Source organism: Lutjanus erythropterus, chromosome 11 (assembly GCF_056507025.1).
Source record: "Lutjanus erythropterus isolate fLutEry1 chromosome 11, fLutEry1.hap2, whole genome shotgun sequence".
Taxonomy (NCBI): Eukaryota; Metazoa; Chordata; class Actinopteri; order Lutjaniformes; family Lutjanidae; genus Lutjanus; species Lutjanus erythropterus.
Window position 1 is genome coordinate 5,089,211 of NC_139327.1, and position 23,151 is coordinate 5,112,361.

The following is a 23,151-nucleotide window of genomic DNA, read 5'->3' on the forward strand; positions in this document are numbered from 1 at the left end:
CTCCAATTGCACTGAAGAGACTTTAAAAACAGTGAAAGGTCATCGGGTTTATCCATTTGCGTTTATTTGATTGTAAATCTTAACATATACCATTTTAACTTTGTATTTTTACTATTTTACTATACTTAAAAGCCCCTATCAAAGATTTTTTACAAGATGGCTTCTGTTTATCAAAAAATCTGTACGTTTCAAAAGCATAAGTTTCATCTGACACCCCTGCAGGATCTAGTGCCGTGGTCAAAGCAGAAAATATTATTGTTTTGCTGATGTTTATCGGCATCAAGGGTTGAGTGCACACATAGTCATAACTTCCTGCAAATCCCCCGTGGCAGAGTTGTGAGTTACTTCTCATGCCTCGGAAAAGGAAAGTCCTCGTGGCTCGTGAGAAGACCTTCTCTGGACAGTTGCTCCGCGATTGAACTGCTGCCACAACAAGGGTGCACCCTGCCCCCTGGTCTTCCACAGGTTGTGATAGAACCTGATGGGCATGCGTTAGGCCATGACTCAGGCAATGATAAGAGGGCAGACATGCGTGAAAAGCAGAGAGGAGATAACTATTCTCACCTGGGGGAAAAGGCCATATCAGATTCTACCACCGCAATCACCTAAACAGATGAAGCTGTCAAAACAGATTTGCCCTGATGTTCCAAAGGACTATCTCCAACTGCTATCGCTGTCACCTCAGACAGATTAAAAAACACAGGCAGAAAATATGAAATCATTTTCCTGTCAGACTCCTCCCAAAAGCTCTGTTTACATCGTCATAGGAACTATTTTTTTCATGCTTTGTTGGTCAGAAAAAGGCAATAATATCCCAAGGTGACTGTGAGTTTCATAACAAAAAGGACCCCTAGGATTTGTAAAATGACCCCACCAAGCTGGAAGCCAGTCAAAAAGAACCTCTTACACTAAACCCACTCAAGAGGCAGTTTCTTGAAGACTGAAAGCAAGCGCATACCTAAACCATATCCACATCACCCTTCTGACCCAAACCGAGTTAGGAGACAAAGAAACATGCTAACAAGAAGAGTTATGTAGATCAGACAGTCGAGCCACTCGTCACTGAGAGGTGACCATCACTGTGCGATCCAGTGCTCATGGCGTATGAATCTGCATCGAGACAGTTAGAGAGAAATGGATGATCTACCATCAGTCTGACAGTTTGATTTCTAATTACAAGTTCCTGCTTTTGTCCATGTTCTGTAGCTCATTCCCACCATGTGGGATAGTTGCCTGCAGGAGGGTTGTTGGAGTCCCTCGGGTCATGTTGAGGGGTGTTTGTCTCCTTTCTTTGGGCTCCGTGGACTTGAAGAAAGCATACTTCGAAGTAAATAACCCCTGTGACAAATGATCTAAATAATGCGCTAGCTTGTCATTTGTATTACTGATGTTGCTGTTTCCCATTTCAGTGATGACAGTGACGTGGCATTTAGAATAATGCATCCATTTTTGTGGTTTCAATTAATTAGTCAGCCTTTCAATGTCCATCTTTGCTTTGTGGGGCTGATTCTAGTTCAGGTCTATCACACCACTTTTGATTTCATATTGTGGTTCAATGATTAGAAAATAATAGTGAATAAGTGTTTGTTGTAATATTTGTGGTTTGTGGTATTGAAGAACTTGATCAGTCTGATCTAATGAACTGTAGACTTTCATTGTTAGGAATGTTCTCAATCTTTATTCGTCCTTTGTTTAATGTCAAAACTTGATGGTAACCTTTAGATTTTAGGAGACTCAGGAGTCTGGGTGGAACAATAAAAATCAACCTCAGTAAATTAGAAAAAGAAACAAACACATAGTACAATGACTCTTCCACATGTGGACAATCATAATTCACGATGCTCACCAAACAGTCACCATAAACATCCAAGCGTAATGAACTGAATTGCTGGTCTAGTCATGGCCCTGACGCGGCCAGTCGATTTTAGTGGCCTCTTGGAAACAGTTTAATCATGGGGTTGTTTTTGTGGTCCAGTGTGTGGTTACCAACAAAGATCTGTATGGTGACTTTGTGTTCTCATCCTCCTGCAGACTTCATACAGCCCAGAGAGCCATCAAGCAGACCCAAGTGACGGTGCAGAAGATTGGGAAGGAGATCGAGGAAAAGCTGAGGACGACGGCGACATGCACAGAGCGGGTGAGTATGGTCACCCATCAGCAGCAGCATTTTTTTTTTTTGCCAGACAGTGTTGGTGGTGGTTAATTCTGGCATGTATATTTTTGTGCTTTTATACCTTTAATTTATTGGGCAGCTGAAGATATAACAGGAAAGGGAGAGGGAGAGTGGGGGAACGGCATGCAGCAAAGCGCCATAGGTGGGGATTGAACCCATGGCTGCTACAGAGGACTCACATCCTCAGGTTATGGGGTGAATGCTCTACCAACCAAGCTGCCAGGCCATTTTAATTCTGGCACATTAACCTTTTGTTTTCTTACGTATAATCACATTCCCTATGTGTCTGGATGAGGAAAGGACACAGAAATGAACTTATAAAATACTTAAATAAACCGTATGACCCCGATCAGATAACATTGGTTTTGTAGTGAGAGACGTATTTTTCCAGTTGGTTAGAAAAGTGTGTTACAGATTCACAGTTGGAGCAAAGACAGAGAGAGAGAGAGAGAGAGCGAGAGAGCTCATGTGGACTAACTGCCGGTTAATATTCTCAACATATGAAACTATTCATGAAGTCAGTCACATTTGATGGTGTGGTCAGTTAGAGTTGACTGATGTATGTAAACTTGTCACAGTAGGAACAGTGGTTGTAAAATGAAACAAACCACAATTTAAGTGTGTGCGTGCATGCATGCACACATCATAGGGACAGTTTACTTCAAAATCAAAAACTCATATTTTTTCTCTGGCCTGTAGTGCTATTTATCCATGTAGACAGTTTTGGTGTGAGCTGCAGAGTTTTGGAGATATCAGCTGTAGAGATGTCTGCCTTCTGTTAAATATAATGGGATGAAATGGCACTCAACTGGAGGTGCTCAAAGCACCAAAAAATACATTTGAGACACTTTTCCTCTTTTTCCAGAAATCATGACCCATTTACACAAGACAATCCACAGACCTTGTTGTGAGAAGTCTCATGTTGGAACTACTTTCTTTCTGCAGTAGAATCTATGGGAAATATTTTCTTTCTATTAGAAAGAAAGTAATTCCTACATGAAACTGCTCACAACAAGGTCTGTGGATTTGTTGAGTAACCGGGGTCATCATTTCTGGAAAGAGCGATTGCTGTTAGATTTTTTGAATGTATTTTTCTGGTGCATTGAGCGCTACAAATGTACCATCTAGTTCCATTATATTGGAGTGAAGACAGCCATCTCTACAGCTGATATATGCAAAACTCTGCAACTCACACCAAAACAATATAGACAGATAACCAGCACAACAGGTGAAAGGAAAAATATGCATTTTTGATTTTAGGGTGAACTATGCCTTTAAACAAATAGCACTACAACCTATGTGGCTATTTAAAACATATGTCTGGCAGTTGCTCAACATAACTTGAAATCTTGAATATAAATGGCCATATTAGCTGTAAAAAGACAAAAGTAGACTGTTTCCAACTCATAAGCAATGTACAGTACTTTTAAATCAGCAGCAGTGTTTTAACGGCTTATTTGTGTATTTTCAGTAGCCGGCGGTGTGGATTTATTTGCTTACGTTATTATAGAAAATATGTGAAAATTAGTTGAATTTTGTGTTTTGAGAAAATATATAAAGACGAGGTGCAGCTTGGGGTTTGATGCTTTCAAGGAACGTTCATTAACACCAGAGAGCAGTAATTGCTGTGATCAGCGATAACAGGCCCATTGGTTTCTACACTAATAATAAACATCAGCAGACTGTATTGTGCTAAATGCTTAACATGACTTAGCAGCTTCTATCACCCAAATCCTCAGATGTAATTGTAATGCAAAGTAATGTGGGATGTAATTATACCCTCTGGGCAGCTATTGTATCCCTCTGTTTTGATGGCTCTACTGAAAAGTGGAGAAGAAGCAATATCCCACCTGCTTAAGTGGTAACGCTTTGACCAAAGTCCTCTGTTTGTGTTTCCACCTCCTGTCATATCCGCGACTGGGATCCACAGCAAAAGCAAGAAAGCATATTTAACATTTTTGGAATTGGCAGCCACACAGCTGTGAAAACTGGGCTCTGATCCCAGGTTTGACATTGTGTTTATTGTAAACAGTCACTTCAAACGCCCCCCCCCCAGCCCCCCCCCCCCCCCCCCCCCCGCCTTCTGTTATAAAAGCCCCCAGGCAGTGACACTTTGGTGTTTTTATCCTCCAGGTAGACTTGCCTTTAAAAAAAAAAAAGCATTGTTCTGGTCACAGGATTAAATACCTTACATGCCAAAATTCATTTTGGACAGCTGGGATATTTGAGTGTGTGTTCTGGGTGTGTGCTTTTGCAGATATACCAAATTAAAAAAGTTTTAGAGTAACTCTTTAGACAGCTGTTGCAGCTGTTGCTTTCCATCGTTCTCTCCATCGCCTTTTGATATGGCTCACTTTCTTGTTCCTTTTTCCGCAGACCTTCACCCTTCCTATTAAAGCAGCTCTACTCAAACCTTCTCAAGCTTTCCCACAAAAACATTGAGGCTCCATTCTTTTGCCACAAAGGATCCCTTTCAAAAACTTGTCTCTGATATTTCCCCCTCCGTGAAACATTCCTTAAAACCCCTTTCAGGGCTCGCATCAGCTAATAAATCACATAATCCTCGTCCCCTACCTTTCCACAGAACCCGGCAACTTGCAGTGAGTGGAGCATTGTGTGGCTCTTCTAAGGGTTTCCCTCCTCGCCTTTGGAGAGCTCTGTACTATCCTTCTGTGCCCGCCAAAGTGAGCGCGGATCAAAGGGGGACAGAGTGGAGGCCACCAACCTCAGCGCATGGCCCTTTCACCCTCTCACCCACACCCTGCCATTAATCTGCTGGGTTATAACACCCCCCCATGCCTGCTGCTTATTTACTCAGCTGACCCACTGCTGTTTGATGTTCAGCAGGAGTCAGACGGGCCCTGGTGGTGGGTTACAGTCTCACACACACACACATGCACACGCAGACATGGCTGTGACCCACTTGTCAACTATGCCGCTCAGTGAAAGTGTAGGAGGCTCATGGTTCGTGCCAAAGCCAGTGGCGGTTAACATGCAAGCATCAGGGTGCGACACATCGACAGAGAGATGGAGGCTCTATCAGTCTTCTCTCTGTCGCTGATACCCCGCTCTGTTTTTGCCACAAAACCCTCAGAAGTCTTCAAGAAGAAGCATATCTGTGTTTCCTCTGATCCCGGCCACGATCGCTATCAAAGCGTATGTGTGAGTGTGTGAGATGCCACAGTCCCTGCTCGCTAACAACAAGGCCAAATCTCTGTTGTCCTGCCAGCAAGCTCTCAGTTCTACATGTCATGTATTTCCCCTCCAACTCATATTACATGTACATTTCTTTGTCGTCATCCACAAAATCTCTAAACGTCGCCTCTTAAATCTCTTTGTATGTCTTGAAGTTGCCCTATCCCTTCATTCCAAACATCATTATTCATTGTATGTTTCTGTTAAACTCTACTGTATCCCACATCCGCATCCATCAGTCCATGAATCCCCGGTGCTGGTCCTCATTAGGTGGCCAGCCCTCTGCAGGCTCCCCCTCCACCAGATAGAGACATGAAGCCTGATGAAGGGACACCCTATAGATAGGGCAGCATGTTGACTAATGACCTGCACACTGCCGCTGGTTGGACAGCATGTGGTGAGAGAGACACCAGATGAGAGCTGCTGTCTCTCTCAGAGAGGAAAAGACACGCTCATCTGGAGTTGGTGGGCCTTATTGTGGTGTCTCACCAGGGTATGAGGGCCTGTGTACATATGCATGTTTGCATGAATACTGGTTTTCAGTGTGGTGGGTGTTAAACTTGAATATTTTTTAGGGATGTATGGTATGGAGCAGTAATTACCTGCTTCTCATGGCCGATACTAATAAGATAACCAATAATTTCACATTTTTATATTTTAAAAACTTCATGACCTGTAGTTTTTGCACATCTGATGGTAAGAAGGCTCAGATTTGGTGAGCAAAAATGTATGATTTAATATTCCACAGCTCAGACTGAGCCAAATATAACCAACATCACTATGACAACAAAAACAAAGAACAGTTCTGACTTTTCAAATGTTCATTTACTTTGTCTAGTTAAGTTTATTCAGAAACTTTACAAGTATACTTTGGCTTTTATAGAGCAAAAGTTAGAGCAATTTTTTTAAACAATATTTTTATAGTTATAGACATTTTGATTTATCACAGCATTAAAAGCTTATATGTAATTACTATCATTAATGATGGTTGCATTCTTTTTAAGTCTAGTACTTTCAGGTATTGTGTATGCTGGCTCACTGACATGGTTTACTGGAACAGGCAGGTCCATGTGTGCCCAGTCGTCTTTCAAAAGATAATGATTTAAAAAAAAAAAAAAATCTGTGATACAAATCTGTGATTACAATTTTTTATTATATTATTAATAGACAGTTCACCCCAAAATCCAGAAATGTTTTCCTCCGGGCCTGTAGTGCTTTTATCCATCTAGATTTTTTTGGTGTTGCAGAGTTTTGGAGATATCAGCTGTACAGATGTCTGCTTTCTCTCCAACATAATGAGACTAAACGACACTCAGCTTGTGTTGCTCAAAGCACCAAAAATACTTTTGAAAACTTCAAAACCAGTGTCTCTTTCCCAAAATCATGACCTGATGGGGGCACCTGGGTAGTTTAGCCAGTAGAGTGTGCGCCCCATGTATGGAGACTCTTAGTCCTTTACAGCGGCCGTGGGTTTGACTCCCGCCTGTGGCCTTTCGCTGTGTGTCAGTCCCCCATTATTAAAAAAAATAATGATTATGATCTGATTACTTAGGATAATCCACAGATTTTGTTGTGAGCACTTTCATGTAGGAACAACTTTCTTTCTCACAGAAAGAAAATAGTTCTGGTAGATTCTACTGCAGAACTATCTAATTATCCCACTGTCATTTGATATTCATCATACATCCCTAGACTTTTTTTTAATCTTTATGTAGTGAGCGGTAGCTGGGCACACTTGGACTTGCTTGTTCCATGAAACCATGTCAGTGAGCCAGCATACACAATACCTGAAAGTAATTGACCTAAAAAGAATGCAACCATCATTAATGATAGTAATTACATATAAGCTTTCAGTGCAGTAATAAATCAAAATGTATGCTGCTGCTGCAAAAAGGCCTGTAATGGTAAAGTTGCTCAGCTCTCACAGCTGCAACAAAATGAACCGGTGAATAAGGGAGCTGTCATATTGCCAGTTATACATATAAGAAATCACACCTTACTACAACTATAAAAGTATAGTTTAAAATCGTTCTAACTCAAGTGGATGTCACACCTCAACTGTAAAGTTGTAAAGTACAACTGTAAAGTTGTGGTGTGTGTGAAATTTTGAGACTTCATACAAGGAAATAGGATTAATAAAAATGCTGTATTGACCTTCTCTCCTGCAGTCATATTGATATGAAATAGTAGGGTAAAAAACAGGTGTTACAAATGATATTAATTAAAATCCAATTGCATAGTGTAGCAGAGCCTTTCCAGTGAGCCAACATGCACAACAGTAGCACTCGGACTCTGTTTGACCTGAATGGAACAGAGCCTTAATTAGTCTCACTGGTAACACCTGTGTTTATCTTACTATTTCATGTCAAAATGGCTTCTGAGAAAAAGGTCTATTCCATTTAAGTTTCCAAGTTAACTATGCTCGAGGACAAACATATGTAATAGACATTTTTCACAGCAGACACAGGAAAAGCACAGGTGTTATTAATGACATTCACCATGGTGTCCCAGTAAATCATGACAGTGTGAGCCAGCATGCATGATACCAGAATCCTGAAACTGAAGCAGCGACATTCAGCCATCATTAAATGTATTAATTACAGCTGGGCTTTTCCAGATGTGACATTTCAAAGTCTGCTGTAAATAAAAGGATGAATGTGTAATTAATAATTAATCCACAGACCTTACTGTGTAGTACTCATGTAGGAGCTAGTTTCTTTCTATTAGAAAGAAAGCTTTTCTTGTAGTAAAGTAGTTCTGCTAGATTCTACTGCAAAAAGGAAACTGCAGGTCTGTGGATTATCTTGGAGCCTGGTAGGTGTAATTTGCCAACAATTTACTGAAGGTAAACACAGTTGACTGCCATGCATAATGACACTGTGATCTGGCACAGCACTGCTCCAGATTAGTCAACATATGTGTTCTGTTGCCTTCAGATGGCTGCAAGGATTTAATGAACTGAATGTTTTATTCAATCTGAATCAGCTATGGATAACAGATACTGTGAGAATCACTTAATCATCTATAGCTAAATGCATACTGTGATCATGCCAGAGCAGCTGATTGCATGCTACCAGCCAGAACTCCATACCAGTTAAGTCGCTGCCAGCCATTCCCATGGCTTGGGCTCATTACTAAACCTTTTCACCTGTAGCACTGATCTCAGGGCTCAGTGAGATGTTTTGAATAGCCAAATCATTCTCCGTCTTCCTTGTCATTAGTTGTTGATAGTAGATTCTGAATTATTGACGGCGAGAATCGGCTCAGTAGATGTACATTAAATCAATGCAACCTGGGATCAGCCTGCGAAAACATGGCTTGTTTTTGAGGGAGCTCGTAGGAATTAAGTGGTCTTTATAAATGCTAATAAACACTAGAAATTGGCGTGACCACATACTAAATATTTTCCTTCACTTTTCTCTGTTTTCTCTCCAATATCATTTTCTCTTGTATGCCCTGAACAGAAGAAGGATCGGGAGTGCATGCAGCTGCGCATAGCCGTGCTGCGGAGTGAACTGCAGCGACAGAGGAAGGCGCTCGGCAGGGAGATCGACCTGCGGCAGAAGGAGAGGTCACAGCTTCAGAAGAAAGGTAAAACAAGGGGTTCACATACAACCTTGATTAATGTGGCTGTTAACACCACACTGCGAGATTTGTTGCTTTGAGCTTTTCCCTGTTGGATGATTGGACAGTTAACAGTGGAGTTAATTGAACGATCTTAATTGCTTTGCCCATAAAATATGACAACGGACCATTAAAGCAGAACTCTGCAATATTATTACTGTAATTAATCATAAGATTAACATGGTATGTCATCAGAGATCAGGGCAACATATTAAATTAAAATACTATTGAGCAAAATGTTAATGCAGTATGGTAAGCAGTGAGATAGGCAGCCACTTAACTCAAAGTCCAGAGTGTGTATTTTCAGAGCAGTGGGCTTTTGTTTTCAGCATAGCTGATCAGCTTACAGCGGAGGACTTTTTGTTGTCTATTATTGTCAGTTCATGAGTTTGAGCACATCCTGCAGTCCTGCAGAGCTTCTGCAGCCTGCCTGTCTCTGATGTGTCTGGGGAGGAGGGGGCGGAGGGAGACAAGTCACTTCAACCATAGATAGTACAGCATATTAAACAGGATTTCAGCTTATTTAATATGCACTGTATGGCTCCAACTCACTCTTTGGACTGCAGGACTAATTTTGGACACCCAGTGGTTACATATAGCTCCTTTAATTGTTCAGTGGATTAATTTACACAGACAAGTGAACAGTGCTCTTCTATTCTGATCTAAAATTATACATGTTGCAGCAGTACAAGTGGCATTCATACACAAGCGACATAACCAACAATGTCAACACTGTAAGCACATAAGTGCACATGTTAACATGTATTCAGTACCTTAGATCACTGTTGCTACCTTCCAAATAACTGCTAGAGCTACTATGAGCACACTGGTAGTAATGGTGCACTGGGCATTCAGTGTTGCCTAAGTATCACATGAGATGACGAGTCCTGCTGCTGCAACTCATTTTGTTGTCTCTAATGGTGCTGCATGACTCAAATCCAGTTAAATGAAAATGTCAAAAACACGCCCAGCTAATTCCACCAAAATCTCCAATCCTTTCACGATTAACAACAAGATTCTGTTGTGGCTACTAATTGTCAAAACAACATTCTTTAATTCTTACACTGTTAATTTTTACACTGTTTGATCATCATTTTGTCTATGTAACTGAAAATGTTACACATAGAATAAAGGGCCATCCACACTAAGAACTGTGACTATAACAATAACTGGAAGGATGTGAGCATCCACATTTATGAGCAATATTATTCTGTAAACAGTGGCGGCAGGCACACACTCTGTGCTCTGGCTGTGTCACAGGAAAATGAACATTAATGACCTGTTACTGCTGTATGTTATGCAAAAGAACAGAAGGATATGGCTTCATAAAATCCTTCAAAGATGAGTGAGAAGAATCCAACACTTTAAGTCATACTTTTGTATGAGTCATCACCATTTTATTGGTATCCTGGTGATCATCAGTCAGGACCAAATGAACTTCAGAGACCTCATCAGTGCCAAAGAGCATTTACATGTTTTTTCTAAATGTGTAATTCGCAGCCTAATATTCCATTCTATAAGTGTGTGATAAGTAGGGGTGTAACAATATTATGTTTTGTGATACTGTATTGATTCTCAAAACACTGTATTGTGATTTGACACATACAGATATTCCTGGCAGTGATTCATTTTGTGTCATTTTTAAACCCCCAGCTGCTCGATAGCAGTGTATCTATCTTCACTTTTCTGATTGCATAAAAAAGATAACTTTGTTAGACTCAGATGCTATCTATATGGTGGTTATTACAATTTTCCTAAAATTAGATTAAAAAATTACAATACATCACCTTGCTTACAGTATTGCAATATATTGAATCACAACCCCTGTATTGTGATATATATTTTATATATATATTTTTTATATAAGATTCTTTCCAATACACAGCCCTATTAATAACTAAGTTGAATACCACAATATTTTATGGATTTTGATTAGCTGTCGTTGCTTCCATTGTTCATTCAATTTCTCTGAGCGATGCCAATAAGGCCGCACAGTTAATCACAATATTAATAAAATCGCAGTATGGACATGTGCAATATCCAAATCACAGAACCAGATCCCACTTTGTTAAAAAAGGAAAAAAGTGTGACAGACAGTATTATAATGAGGCACTGACCTGGCCTAAAAATCTTGTTCTCCAGAACCTGTTTGTTTCATACAGACCCCAACAAATACCACATCATCATGATATGTGTAACATTTTTCAGTAGAAATGAAGATTGTTATGCAAAAATGATCATTCCTAATAATTGTATCACATATTGCAATTGCAGTTTCAGTGAGAATAATCACCATATGACTTATATCGTATCATATCGTGCAGCCCTAATCCCAGTGGCGTCTTTTGATGCTGTTGTTGTCATGTTGTGTTGTGGACTAGCCATCCTAGTCATCCACTTATAGACAGCCCTTAAATCCTTTTCAATATAACTTATTAAAATAAATAGATAATTTTTATTAATTTCTCCTTGTTTTCCATGTTATTTTGTCATTTTTAAAATGGAATAAGCCAGTTAAGCATGTTAATTACACTATTGTTGGATTCTGACAGCACATATACATTCAGCTACTGAAATACTGCTCATATGTCTCAAATTTGTGAGACTCACCATTGATTTGCTGTGTAATTTTATTGTAAAGGAACCTCCTATTTGTAAGACATGGGACACAGTTTGAGTGCAGTCTGACAGCAGCAGGTAGACTGTGTGTGAGCTGTGTTACCTGTTCATCTGGGAGTACAGTAGAGTACAGTTGAGAGTGTTGTCACATACAGGAAACCTCTGTCACGCTCCCAGTCACAGGATTGGAGTCACTCAGCACACACACGTATGTACACACATAATGTACAGTATATAGGGCCATTCCTGTGGTTTGTGCAGCCTTTGCCAGGCCACTAAAGCAGCAGTGTTTGTGCAGTGGTGTCATTTAGTTAACCCTGTGAAGTCTGCAGCTCCTGTCGCTGATGTCTGAGTGCTGAGGAGGGTTTTACTGCCGCCTGTTACTGTTCACAGGGAAATAAAAGGCAGTGTTAGTGAAGCCTGCTTTGACAACTGTACACACACACCTGAATCCAAACACATTTGCAGGTGTATGTTTAATACTAAATACTAATTGCTCTTTTATGATTGCATGTCCACACAAGTTGTATTTTGTAATTTTAGTGTATTTTTGGGTGGCTGCAGCTGGCATGAGCTTTTTTTCTCAACTTGAGCTAACTCTGTTTCATATTTAGTTAAATGTTTCTCATGGCGCTTATAAAAACAGTTTAATAGCAGCAGCGTACACCTACAGTGAGTCTGTAGATGGCTGCACTGAATCAGAGGTACCTTTGTACTGTCGAATGAGAAGAAACAGCTTGTAGCTATCAAAGTAAGCTCATTTTCACTGGAGATAGAGCGGGCGCTGGATTAGATTTTTTCTACACAATCTTCATGGCCAAAACAATTCAATAATAATAATAAATAATAACAATGTTAATGAGAGGAAGAACTGAAAGAAATTATTTAAGCAATTATTTATAACATTATCAAATTATTTATTATTATCTTGGGATCAATATTGTCTTTTTAAATATCACAGTAGTTGTCAGCAGAACCTGTTTTTGTGCAGGTTGTCTTAAAAGTGCAATATGTAAGAATTTCTTTTTAAAACATCCAAAAAAAAACCTGATATTTTCAACAGAAAAATGACAGAAATGACAGTTTTGATGTAACAACAACATATTGATATCATTATATCATATTGTGATATGAGACTAGATATCCTGATATATTTTGGATGTTTTTAGATTGTGATATGTCAGAAATGTTTTCTTTTCCTGGTTTTAGTGGTTGCATTACAGTAAAGTGATGTCCTTTTCTTTCTATTTACCAGTTCTAGCAGTTCTACTGTTTGCTTTTACCCAGTTAGTCATCATATCCACATTACTAATGATTAAAAAATATGACATGATTATGTCAGTATTTTCTAGATTATTCATCCCTACAATATTGATTGTTTTTTGGTCAAAAATATTGTGATATTTGATTTTTTTTTTATCACTTTAGCCACTTCCATCCTTTAGAGAACACATGTCATCCTTCACTTTTGTGATATGTTTTTCAGCTATATCACGCAGGCTTAGTTAGCATGCTAACCAGCTAGCACCAACTCATCCTGTCCTGTAATACCACTTTGTGCCTCAAGAGGTGGTGGTTTGATAGAATAACTTTTTTAGTCCAGTAAATAAACATACAAGTTCCAATGCAACATCTTCCAATGCAATATTCTTACATGTATTAAACATAAAAATACAACTAAGACTTTCTGAATTCAAGTTTTTCTGTTTTGCTGTACTAAGATGAACTTAATTGCCTTGCACATTCACATCATAAAACACACTTCATCAAATTTGACAGAACAAAATAAAACTTGCCAAAAACGTCTTGTTTAGTCTTTCCACTGTTTCAAACAATAACCGACTCTGGTTTGGTCAAAATAAAACCTTATTCCTTCATTCCCTTCCCCAAGTCAGATGTGAAAATATTCTGGCTCTATATACTGTTTCTCCTCGTAGCTGATGCTGACCTCCCTCTCGCTCCTCTCCCGCTTCATGGTTCTTCTGTCCCCTGTCCTGGTGCTGTGTTCCTTGTCATCAACCTGCCCTGGTTCTCAGAGCTTGTATCTGGTCTCATCCGGCTGTGTGCTCTGGGAGGTTGCCCACTAGCCTGATTCCTTGCCATCATTCTTCACTGGGTCCACTTCGCCTCTTCCTCCCGGTGGTCCAAAGCGCCTGTGTTAGAGGTGTAACCACCAACTCTCTCCTGGTGCTCCAGCCTCAGAGTCCAGGCAGACTCACTTCAGCTAGCTGCACAGCTAACTAGTTAACAGCTACAGTTAGCAGCAGTTGTTACTCTGGTGATGTGCTGCCTCCTAATTGTTTGAAGTATGAATTTGAGGTGGCTAATTCTTAACGGTCTTAAAGTAGGCCAGGTGCTTTTTGTTGGAACCCTCTCGCTATTTAGCCGGAGGGCAGGACACCTCGCCGAGTTAGATTGGTACCTGAGGTGGGGATTGGAAATGATTAGCGTGTAGTACTGCACATGCATACAGACACACGCACACACACACAAAAAGAGAGCACTAAGAGGGGTTCAGGGTGAAGTTTCCTTTGTGCTTCAATCCTGAAAAAAAAGAAAAGGCCGTTAATCCTCTGCCTCTTTACCTGTCACCACTCTGTCTACAGCCAAAAGAACTCGCTGCTCTCCGTCTCTGCAGCTCATTGATGGCTTTTTTCCAGACTGGACAAGTACTTATTAAGAAACAGAAGAAAAAATTCCTTCAGCTGGTTAAAGAGGGAGGGAAAAGGTATTTTAGGATAAATTGAATTGCTGTCGCTGAATAGGGCTGCGCTGAAAATCTTGTTGTTTTTTCCCAGACTCATAACTCAAAAGCCAAAAGCCATATGCTGCCGAGCTCTGCTGAACGTCCAGCTTGTTGTTTAACTCTTCTAATCAGCCTGCACACATTCATTGGTTTGACTATCGGAAAAAAGCCTGCATTAATTTACTGACAGGATACTCCGGGAGACAGGTGTTTACAGTAATTTCATACAGCAGCTGATTTTGTGTCTGATTATATTTAGATTGGCTCGAGAACGTGTTTGTTTCATCTGATCTCTTCTTTCATTTCAGATTTTATCAATCGTAGCTTGAATTTCACTCTGGACGCTATTGGCTTGTCAGAACAAACAAACCTGAAAAAGCTAAATTCGTCCCGCTCAATCATATAGATTGCTCATCAGACAAGTTTGTATGGACTAATGATTTATAGGCCTGAACCCATAGAATGTCAATGTTGATTCGATTAGAAGTGAGTGTTTAATTTGTTGAATTCTCACACATTCCACTGCTTATTGGATACAGGTTTCTTGGTAAAAGTTTTATTGACAGTTTAACAGTATGTGCAAGTACATTGCTATGCAGTCTATCCCCAGAGGGCATCCCATATGGGCTGTTAATCTCCATTCTTCAGTGCTCTTTAGGATCTCATCCGTACCTGGCCGTGTGGTCTTCCCACACAGCCATAGGGCCCATTAGCAAATAACTCTTATCAACCTGTTATTCCCAGGAAACTGGGGCCTCTCTCAAAACAAGGGGCCCAGAAAACCCAAACATACAGTCGGGGCTCTGCAGGTGTGTGCGCCGTCTACATGTGAGCGAGCAGATAAAGACAAGATGAAAGTCCGCAGTTTTGCAAACTAACTATTAGAATAGTTGTTGTAGACTTGCTGATGCCTTTTCTGTGTTGGTCTTTGTTCAGATGCCACCCCGGACAGCGTTAGCATAATAAGCAGTGAGAAACATCAGCGGTCGGTCTCATCCTGATGACAGGTTAATGACTAGCTGTTCAATGCCCGCTGATTTACAGTAATGGCAGTGAAATCATAGCAGGAGTGTAGACCAAAGCTGTTGTTTTTCACTTCTCCTGCAAAGGCACTCACGCCAAGTCCGCTGCATGTCTTTCACACAATCCATAACGCAGGACATATGAGCATGACCGCAGTTTTTTCCTTCTTTACAGCTGTGAATTTAGAATAAAAGTCTTTTTTTCCTTCCCCCAGAATTAATGTGCTTGGTTTCGCTGGGGTCACACTCTTGTCACAATTTCCTCCTGTCTAATTTCCCTCCTTCCACCTTGAGCAGACGACATAAATCAGATCCGTGAACGGCGTTTATTGTACTTAGTAACGGTAGTTATTCTCACGCTCTGTAACACGGCCAGGGCTCCCGACCAATAAATGTCAGTGGTTGGGTTTCTCAAGTGTAAGGAGCAGAGTTTGGTGAAGGTAGGGTGTGTGGAGGTATTTGTCACCTCTGAGTAAAGGTCTCATATTGAAGCTATCATCATTAAGGCTCCGTTAGCAGCAGATCAGCTTTACACATTTACATCCTTTAGTTGGCTGCCATCTTGACTGAGAATAAGAGTTGACAGGTAGTGCAGTCCAACACTCTGTGTAATGACTAACTAGGATGTCTTTTTACGTTTTTCCTGCTTTTTTGTTAACCTCCCTGACATCCTACTCTGTCTCTGTCGGCCAGACCTATCTTCACATAGTGTGGAGAGTGTTGGTTAAGAAACAATGCTGTTCACAGTATTTTTTTTTTTTGTTGTTTTGTTGGAAACAAACGTGTTCTTTACAGTTGTTTTCCAACATGCAGCATATAATTACTGAACTTCTATAATGCACTTTTCCCCAGACACCAACATAGTTTATTCATTTGAAACAGTGTCAGCTCATTTCATTAGTTGTGGTACTTGGAGGTTATTTTTTGAGCTGATGGAATGTGCTGTTTGTTCTGTATTATTAAAGCAATAAGCCCCAAGAGGCTGTGGTTTACAGTGACCTGTCCTTGTTTTCAGAAAGGCATAGAAGGCGCAGAAGTCTCAGTCGAGCTCCATTTTGGTGATTGTTTTAAAAACGATAGCCACATCTTTTTTGAAACACAAGGTCTTAAAACATTGAACAGACCACATAGTCTGTTTAACAGTCCTGGAATTTCTTAGTCAGTGTCTCCTTTCTTTTTTGTCTCTCTCCCCTGACAATATGAAACAGTTTGTTTAGCACAGTGATACTGAGTGATCACCCTGGTTCCCTCCACAAAAGCAAATTGTATTTTTTCTGCTTGATTTTGGATTACTGCAGAAAATGAACAAAAGTTCATGATACTGTTACATATTTATGATAATCTTTGCAAATGAACACCATGTTGTTTATGTTTTTCTTTTAGCTGCAAATGCAATCGGCAGAAGTAAAAACCTGAAGTTAGAGTATAGTGAACTACACCACGGTCGACCTCAACATCGACACCACTAAGTGACTATTTTTTTTGTGTAATGACCTCTGTGGTCTCATTTAGCTGCTTGTCAGCAACCAACATTTTAAGACGTTTTAAGACATGAAATTCATGAGTGGAGTGTTTACTGACATTTCTAGTGTTCCCGTAGCTCTCTATTGATTGCATGAATTAAAAATCACCCTATAATGATGTTACAAAGTGAAACTTAACATCTCAATTCTTTTTAATAAACTGTAAGATTATTGACAGACTTTACTGTGAATTAGATATAGGCACCTTTAAAGATTCTGCATGCGCGATTTATTACAAAAACTGTTCCTCTGTGGCGTCATTCAATTTGGATTGAATTTACAAGACTCACAAGCAACTGATTTTTTTTAAAATCACTCATCATTCTGATTTATAACATGGGCCTTTCACAACATAACTCTCAAAACAAAGCACGACATTCGAAATCAAGCTAAGTAAATAAAAGAATCCAGAAAAAAAGGAGAACCAAAACAACATGAAACAATAAAAACAGAAATAACACACAGGTTTGGAGACATTGGGGGCTGACTGGGATGAACATCTTTATGTTTTTTATTAATTCACTTAAGCCCTCTAAAAGATAAATTATTTTGTCTGGTATTTACACCCAAGAAATAAATAACAAAATAAACTAACCATGTTCTATGATATTAGAGTACTGTACATATTTGGCCCAACATAACTAGAATCTACTTACTTGCGGCATTAAAGAAAATATCAGCTTCTCTAGAACCCCTATAACCCTAGCCCTAAATAATTGTAATAAATTCTTGTAATATAGGTGGTTCTGGCTGTAACTATTTTCTAGTTATGGCTTATAAGTAACTGATTAAAGGTACAGAGGAAAAATCATTTTATAAGAAAGCAGGCATCTCTTGGTGTTTATATCATAAACCCAGTTGGAGTCTCTGTGCATTAACTGATATTAATTGATTTTTTGTGTGATTATGAGTTATACTAACCCTCACGTGGCTCACAGTGTCACTGTTTCAGACTTCATCCAGTCCATGAAGACTCTGTTTCTTACACAGAGGTCATTTAGGTCAGGACAGTCTGAACCTGCAGGGTTGCAGTTTGCGTTGCTTCAGAATCCCACAAATCCTTCTGTCTGCTGCCAGAGGGACCTTACTTTACATTGTCTCATACCCAAAATCAAAAAGGCTCTGTGCATGATTTATTGTTACATAATCATTTTTCAAGTTCACCAGCAAAATGGGACAGCTTTGTCGCATTATAAGCCTCTGCAAGTTTTGGATCCAGCACCTGCCTCTCATGTATAATATGAAAGATAATATATCGGTCTTCGCTGTAATTTGTCTGACCATGCCATGATACAAACTGGAACCGGTTGGAGAGATGAAAAGATGAGAAGATGGATGGATGGACCAGATACCACAGAGCTGGGCATTACATGAAAGCAAGACAGCAATACAGGCCCACTCAGTCGGTGTTAAAATATGTTTTCATGTCATCACTTACATTAGAGGGATGGCCTGTCTGATCTCTGTCTCCGGCTATCCGTCTTCTCACTAATCTGATGGAGATAGTTGTGAGTACATCTGTTTTCTCCCTCTGTCTGTCTCTGTCAAGGTATCTCTTCTTCTGCCACCCCTATGATGTCAGTCTGAGCAGCATGGAGTGGAAGTATGTGATAAAGAGCAGGTCCAACTGATCACACTTTTGATTTCATAATCTTTATCGCTCAAAACAAACTTTTCTGCCAAATGCTGTCATCCCATTTGACGGAGTGTAGATTGCAGGCTTGATTAGATCTTGAACCATCAATATTCCAAAAAGGGTATTTTTTTAACCCTGGAAGGCTGACTCCCAGCACTATAAAACCTCATAGATATTGTCGAAGATTTTCTTGTCCATTTTCATTAGAAGGGTGCAGGTAAACACAAGTGCAGCAGAACTGGAAGTGGAAAAGAACTGTGCACTGCGGTGTTCGGTTCCCCCATTGGTTCCCCTTATGCACCAGCTGTATTTCATGCTCATGTATTGTATGATATGACAGATCAGAGCCAATGCTTGAAAGTGTGGCTTTAACTTCACAAAACTTCTCTGTGTAGTTTCCATGCAACAGACTTGTTAAAGCTGCTTCTTCTTTTGTGATTCCTTTCTGTAATATTTAAAAATGACCCACTGGCAATGAGAAGACAAAAGTGTCTGTCTTTATGTAGTCCAAATTTAAGCAGTTGCTGACACCACTGAGAACATAGAGGTTTTTAAAAGCAACAATAGTTACAATAGTTTTGCTTTCCAGAAATCACAGGGGGTGCCCAAGAGATTGTCACACAATCACAATTCATACAAAAGTCTGCATACAAAACAATTTGAAAAGATTCATTTTTGTTCTTACTTAGAGCTGGTATGCTATATAGTACGCCACATCTTTGTGATGAATGAATTGTAATATGAGATGTTCATTTTTAACATCAGAATGAATCAGTTATTCTTTTGGGTGTGTGTGTGTGTGTGTGTGTGTGCAAATGTGGTGGGGGCTCAGTTTTTCTCAGACAGAAGCAGGGGGGGCACCAAAGAAAAAAGACTGGGAACCACTGGAATAAGTTATCAATTAGCAGAATCAGTTGTATTTGTTATCCTTGAAATACTACTGTACTGATTTGCTTTGTAGTCCACTCTAGTGTGCAGTGTAGTTCATAAACCACAGAACTGTAGAGTAACACCAGGCATCATGATCAGACATAATCACTAGTTTTTATATCACATTGACACTTGTGTCCATATTCACTCCCCCTTGTTCGTCTCCATGAGCACGCTCTCTCTCTCTGTTGCTGCTGCCAGTCAGCATCACACTTTATCATTTGGTTTTTAGTTTGCCAGGTTTTAAGAGGTGTTGCAGCCCATATCTATGATTAGGCTGTTTTGGTGTCCCCTCCAGCAGTTTGTGCCCCTTGTACAGCTCGTGGCGGGTGTGTACGTAGCAGTAGAACAGTGTAGAACTTACAAGGTCCAGCTAAAAAAGGATGAGAATTAATGCAGCAGATATCATATTTCTTTTTTCTCACATTCCTCTTCCCTGTCAAAACCTGGTGCTCACATTACCCACAATGCAGCTTGATCATGGACAGTTTGGTCGGTTATGCTACTCTTGCCTTGAGCCGTAAGCCTCTAGAAGACATGAGGTGCAGACTAGCATTCAGGCTCAGATACTGTCAGTGCTTGAGGCAATTTATCAGCCTTGGTGAAGCTCCATCTGGAGCATGCAACTTTTCCACATATGCCCAAATACTCCCCGACACCTGGAAACAAACTTTGATATGTAAAATCTGTGTATTTCCCTTTAATGTTCTTGTCCTCACCTCCTTGTTCTTCCTGGCAGCATGAAGCCCTCTCAGTGAGGCCTGTAGTCCTCCAGGCATTTTCAATGAAGGCAACTAAAAAGTATCCTCATTATTTGAACAAGCCATCTGTCCTGGTTCATGTGACTGTGCAGGAGCAGTGACTTCACACCAGGTCCTCCTACAGAGCTGAGCTCTTTCCTTTGTCACAGAGACTGAGTCCAGCCACCTTGGGGAGGAACCTCATTACCAATGTTTATATTCAGTGTGTGATTTTTGGCATGAAGAGTTTAGCTTTGTGGCTCTGCTCTCTCTTCACCACCACAGACTGATTCAACAGCCTCAGTTCTTCAGCTGTTGCAGCTGATGGTCGGTCTCACAATCCTTTCAGAACATTAATCTCTTAATCCAGATGTTTTAATAATCATCACAAGACACATATAGTTGCCCATATGCCTTTCTCCTTTTCGGCCTCTAAGAAAGATAGAACATTGAATAATCAAACACTTTCTCCTGTGTGTTCAGGAGAGTGGGGAGAAGAAAGTGTGGAGCAGACATGTGGTCTGGTTGTTTTGAATCAATGCTCTGTAGTAGTGTAACAATTTACAAGTTACAATTCAGTGATTGACCATCCAGTAGCATCAGTGCAAAGTGAAATCATCAATATTATCATCTGTAAGATTTGCATTTATTTTGAAATGCCCTTGGCACATCTGAGTCACTGTTTCTGGCCAAATGCACGTCCTTCCTACACACTGAAACAGTATATACACACGACACTAACATTTGCATTCTGTCACTGTGTCAAGTTTCACTTTCTTCTGATGATGTAACGAAGCTTTCGAGGGTTTAACTGAGTTGAATTTCTTCCATATGTTTATTGCACCAGTGAACTGGTAGTTCTATGAGCGGGCTGGGTAGGTAGCTAGCTAACATACGCTAACATGAGTCATACTAATAACATTGTTATACTGCAGTGAATGTAGCTTGTATACACACCTAACACAAAGCACAATATATTGCAACACTGTTATTTACAGTATAAATACTATAATAATGACAAATGTTAAATTTAAGAAGAAGGGGTGTCATTCGCAAAGGTTTATGGGATGAGTAGTTCCTTCACTCTTAAAATAACGCACAGAGTTTTGTACCTTTGCTGTTTTTTCAGATTTCCAATTTCTTTTTTTTTGCCCTGGATCAAATGTTTAATGGTCTTGATTCATCTTGTAGTTGGTTGCTTTGGTTCCGGGCTTAAATCTCTTTACGTATGGATTTTCTGAAGCATCAGTGAAGTGAATGAATGAGAAATTCACTCCCGGATGTAGAATCGTAGAAAAAGTGGGCCTCTATTCCTGACTGCTCATCTGTCCCGACCACCACGTCACTGATTGTGTTAGTGGACATATGACATTATCTCATTTTGAACACAAGCCCCTAAATTTTAATTGAATCGAAATTGTATGGCGGCACACTTGATGATATCAGCAAACATAGTGTCATTGACCAGAGAATCGATATTATGAAACCTGTGAGTTACACCACTTCTACTTTGTCTATCTGTTTACTTAATGGGGATCATATCAAGAGAATCCATTAAACATTTCAAAATGAAATAATGTGCTGAAAATAAACCTCTTTTTCATTAAAACTGTGGATGAACATGAGTAAGTCATGTCTCCGTTGCATTTGCCTGCCATCCCATCATACTGTAAGAACACAGATTATGTTTTAAGGTTTTAATATTCTGCCACAAACCTTAATTATATTTCACTTCTATCCGGTTTTATGCTACACTGAACTTGCCAGTGTTGCAGTTATACAACTTCCACAGGCTGTATGATCACTGTCCTTATCTGTCTGATTTTATTTATTTGCACAGCTCTGTATTTACACCGTCTGACAAATCCTGTAATTTGAATACATATGTTGTTTGGTTTTATGTGGTGTCAAAAGGAAATGGTTTTGGCCTGATCAAAAGAGCTGTTTGACAGCCAACCAAACACAAGCCCACCTGGCTGTTCAGATGTACCAGATCAGAACACACACCTGATAATTTACTCTTTTTTTCTGTCTGTCTCTGCCAGAGGAAGCATTCTCTGCTCAGCATGAGAGTCTGAAGGAGGAGAAAGAATCCTTAACCAAGCTGCAGAAGGAATGCACTGCCAAGAGGTATGTATGAACCTGTAATTAGCTATTGCTTGATTTCTGCGCAGTAAAAACACTTTTCAAATGCATTTATCCCTGTCAGGCACAATGACGTGACTCAGTGTGCATTGTGATGAGACTACACCCTGCTCCCTGCCTCCCACCATGCTTTTTCAAAACAAGGGGATGTTTTTGCGGCTGGCGCTGCCTATTTATGTGTTTTCAGTGGAGGCTTTGCACATTGTGCTAAAAAGACTATTGGCCTGTGTTTGCCTTGGCCCGCGGGGAGACGTGTGCAGCGGGTGCCGACCCTGGATACAGCTTTGTTTGTCTGAGACGTACCTGGCAGTCACAGAGGGTAAACCGGGGCCCCTGGAAGGCCAGTACGGGCCAAGCAAACAGGAAATTAATACCGACACTTGTACATCTGCCTAACATCCATTGCTTGGAAATATCTGAGTCTTTGTTCTTTTTTCATGGAAATGTCTCTTTTTATTTAACTTCTTTTGTAACTTATGGGTAGAGGAAGGTTTTGCTGAACATGTGCACTTTGTTTCAGTCCTGCTACTTTATATTCACAGAGCTGCATCCGTATCTGGCTCCGCACAGTATCATTCTGCTATAGAGAAATGACGCTCTGCCTGGTTTGTATTTCCTCAAACTAATCACAATCATTGCTAAGCGATTCTCGCTGACCCCAGGATGCAGCGATGGTGCACCTGCCAAATTGTTTCGGGGGCGACTTGTGTTGGTGAGACCTTAACAAGGCTGAATCCTGGCAAATAAAAGGTAACAGCTGCTAGCTAGTTTACGTTTGTACTGTTAGCCACCAGGTGC

At 40.2% G+C, this 23,151-nt stretch overlaps 1 protein-coding gene across 1 annotated transcript in view; it reads left to right on the forward strand.

Annotated features, from left to right (window-relative positions):
• The window catches only part of uvrag (UV radiation resistance associated gene), a 141,027-nt gene that overhangs the window by 23,759 nt on the left and 94,117 nt on the right, over positions 1-23,151 (forward strand). Inside the window, exons 7-9 of the mRNA XM_084730548.1 lie at positions 2,032-2,137; positions 8,833-8,959; positions 22,254-22,338. Coding sequence (XP_084586674.1) covers positions 2,032-2,137; positions 8,833-8,959; positions 22,254-22,338 — 318 coding nt within the window. The remainder of the gene's footprint in view (positions 1-2,031; positions 2,138-8,832; positions 8,960-22,253; positions 22,339-23,151) is intronic.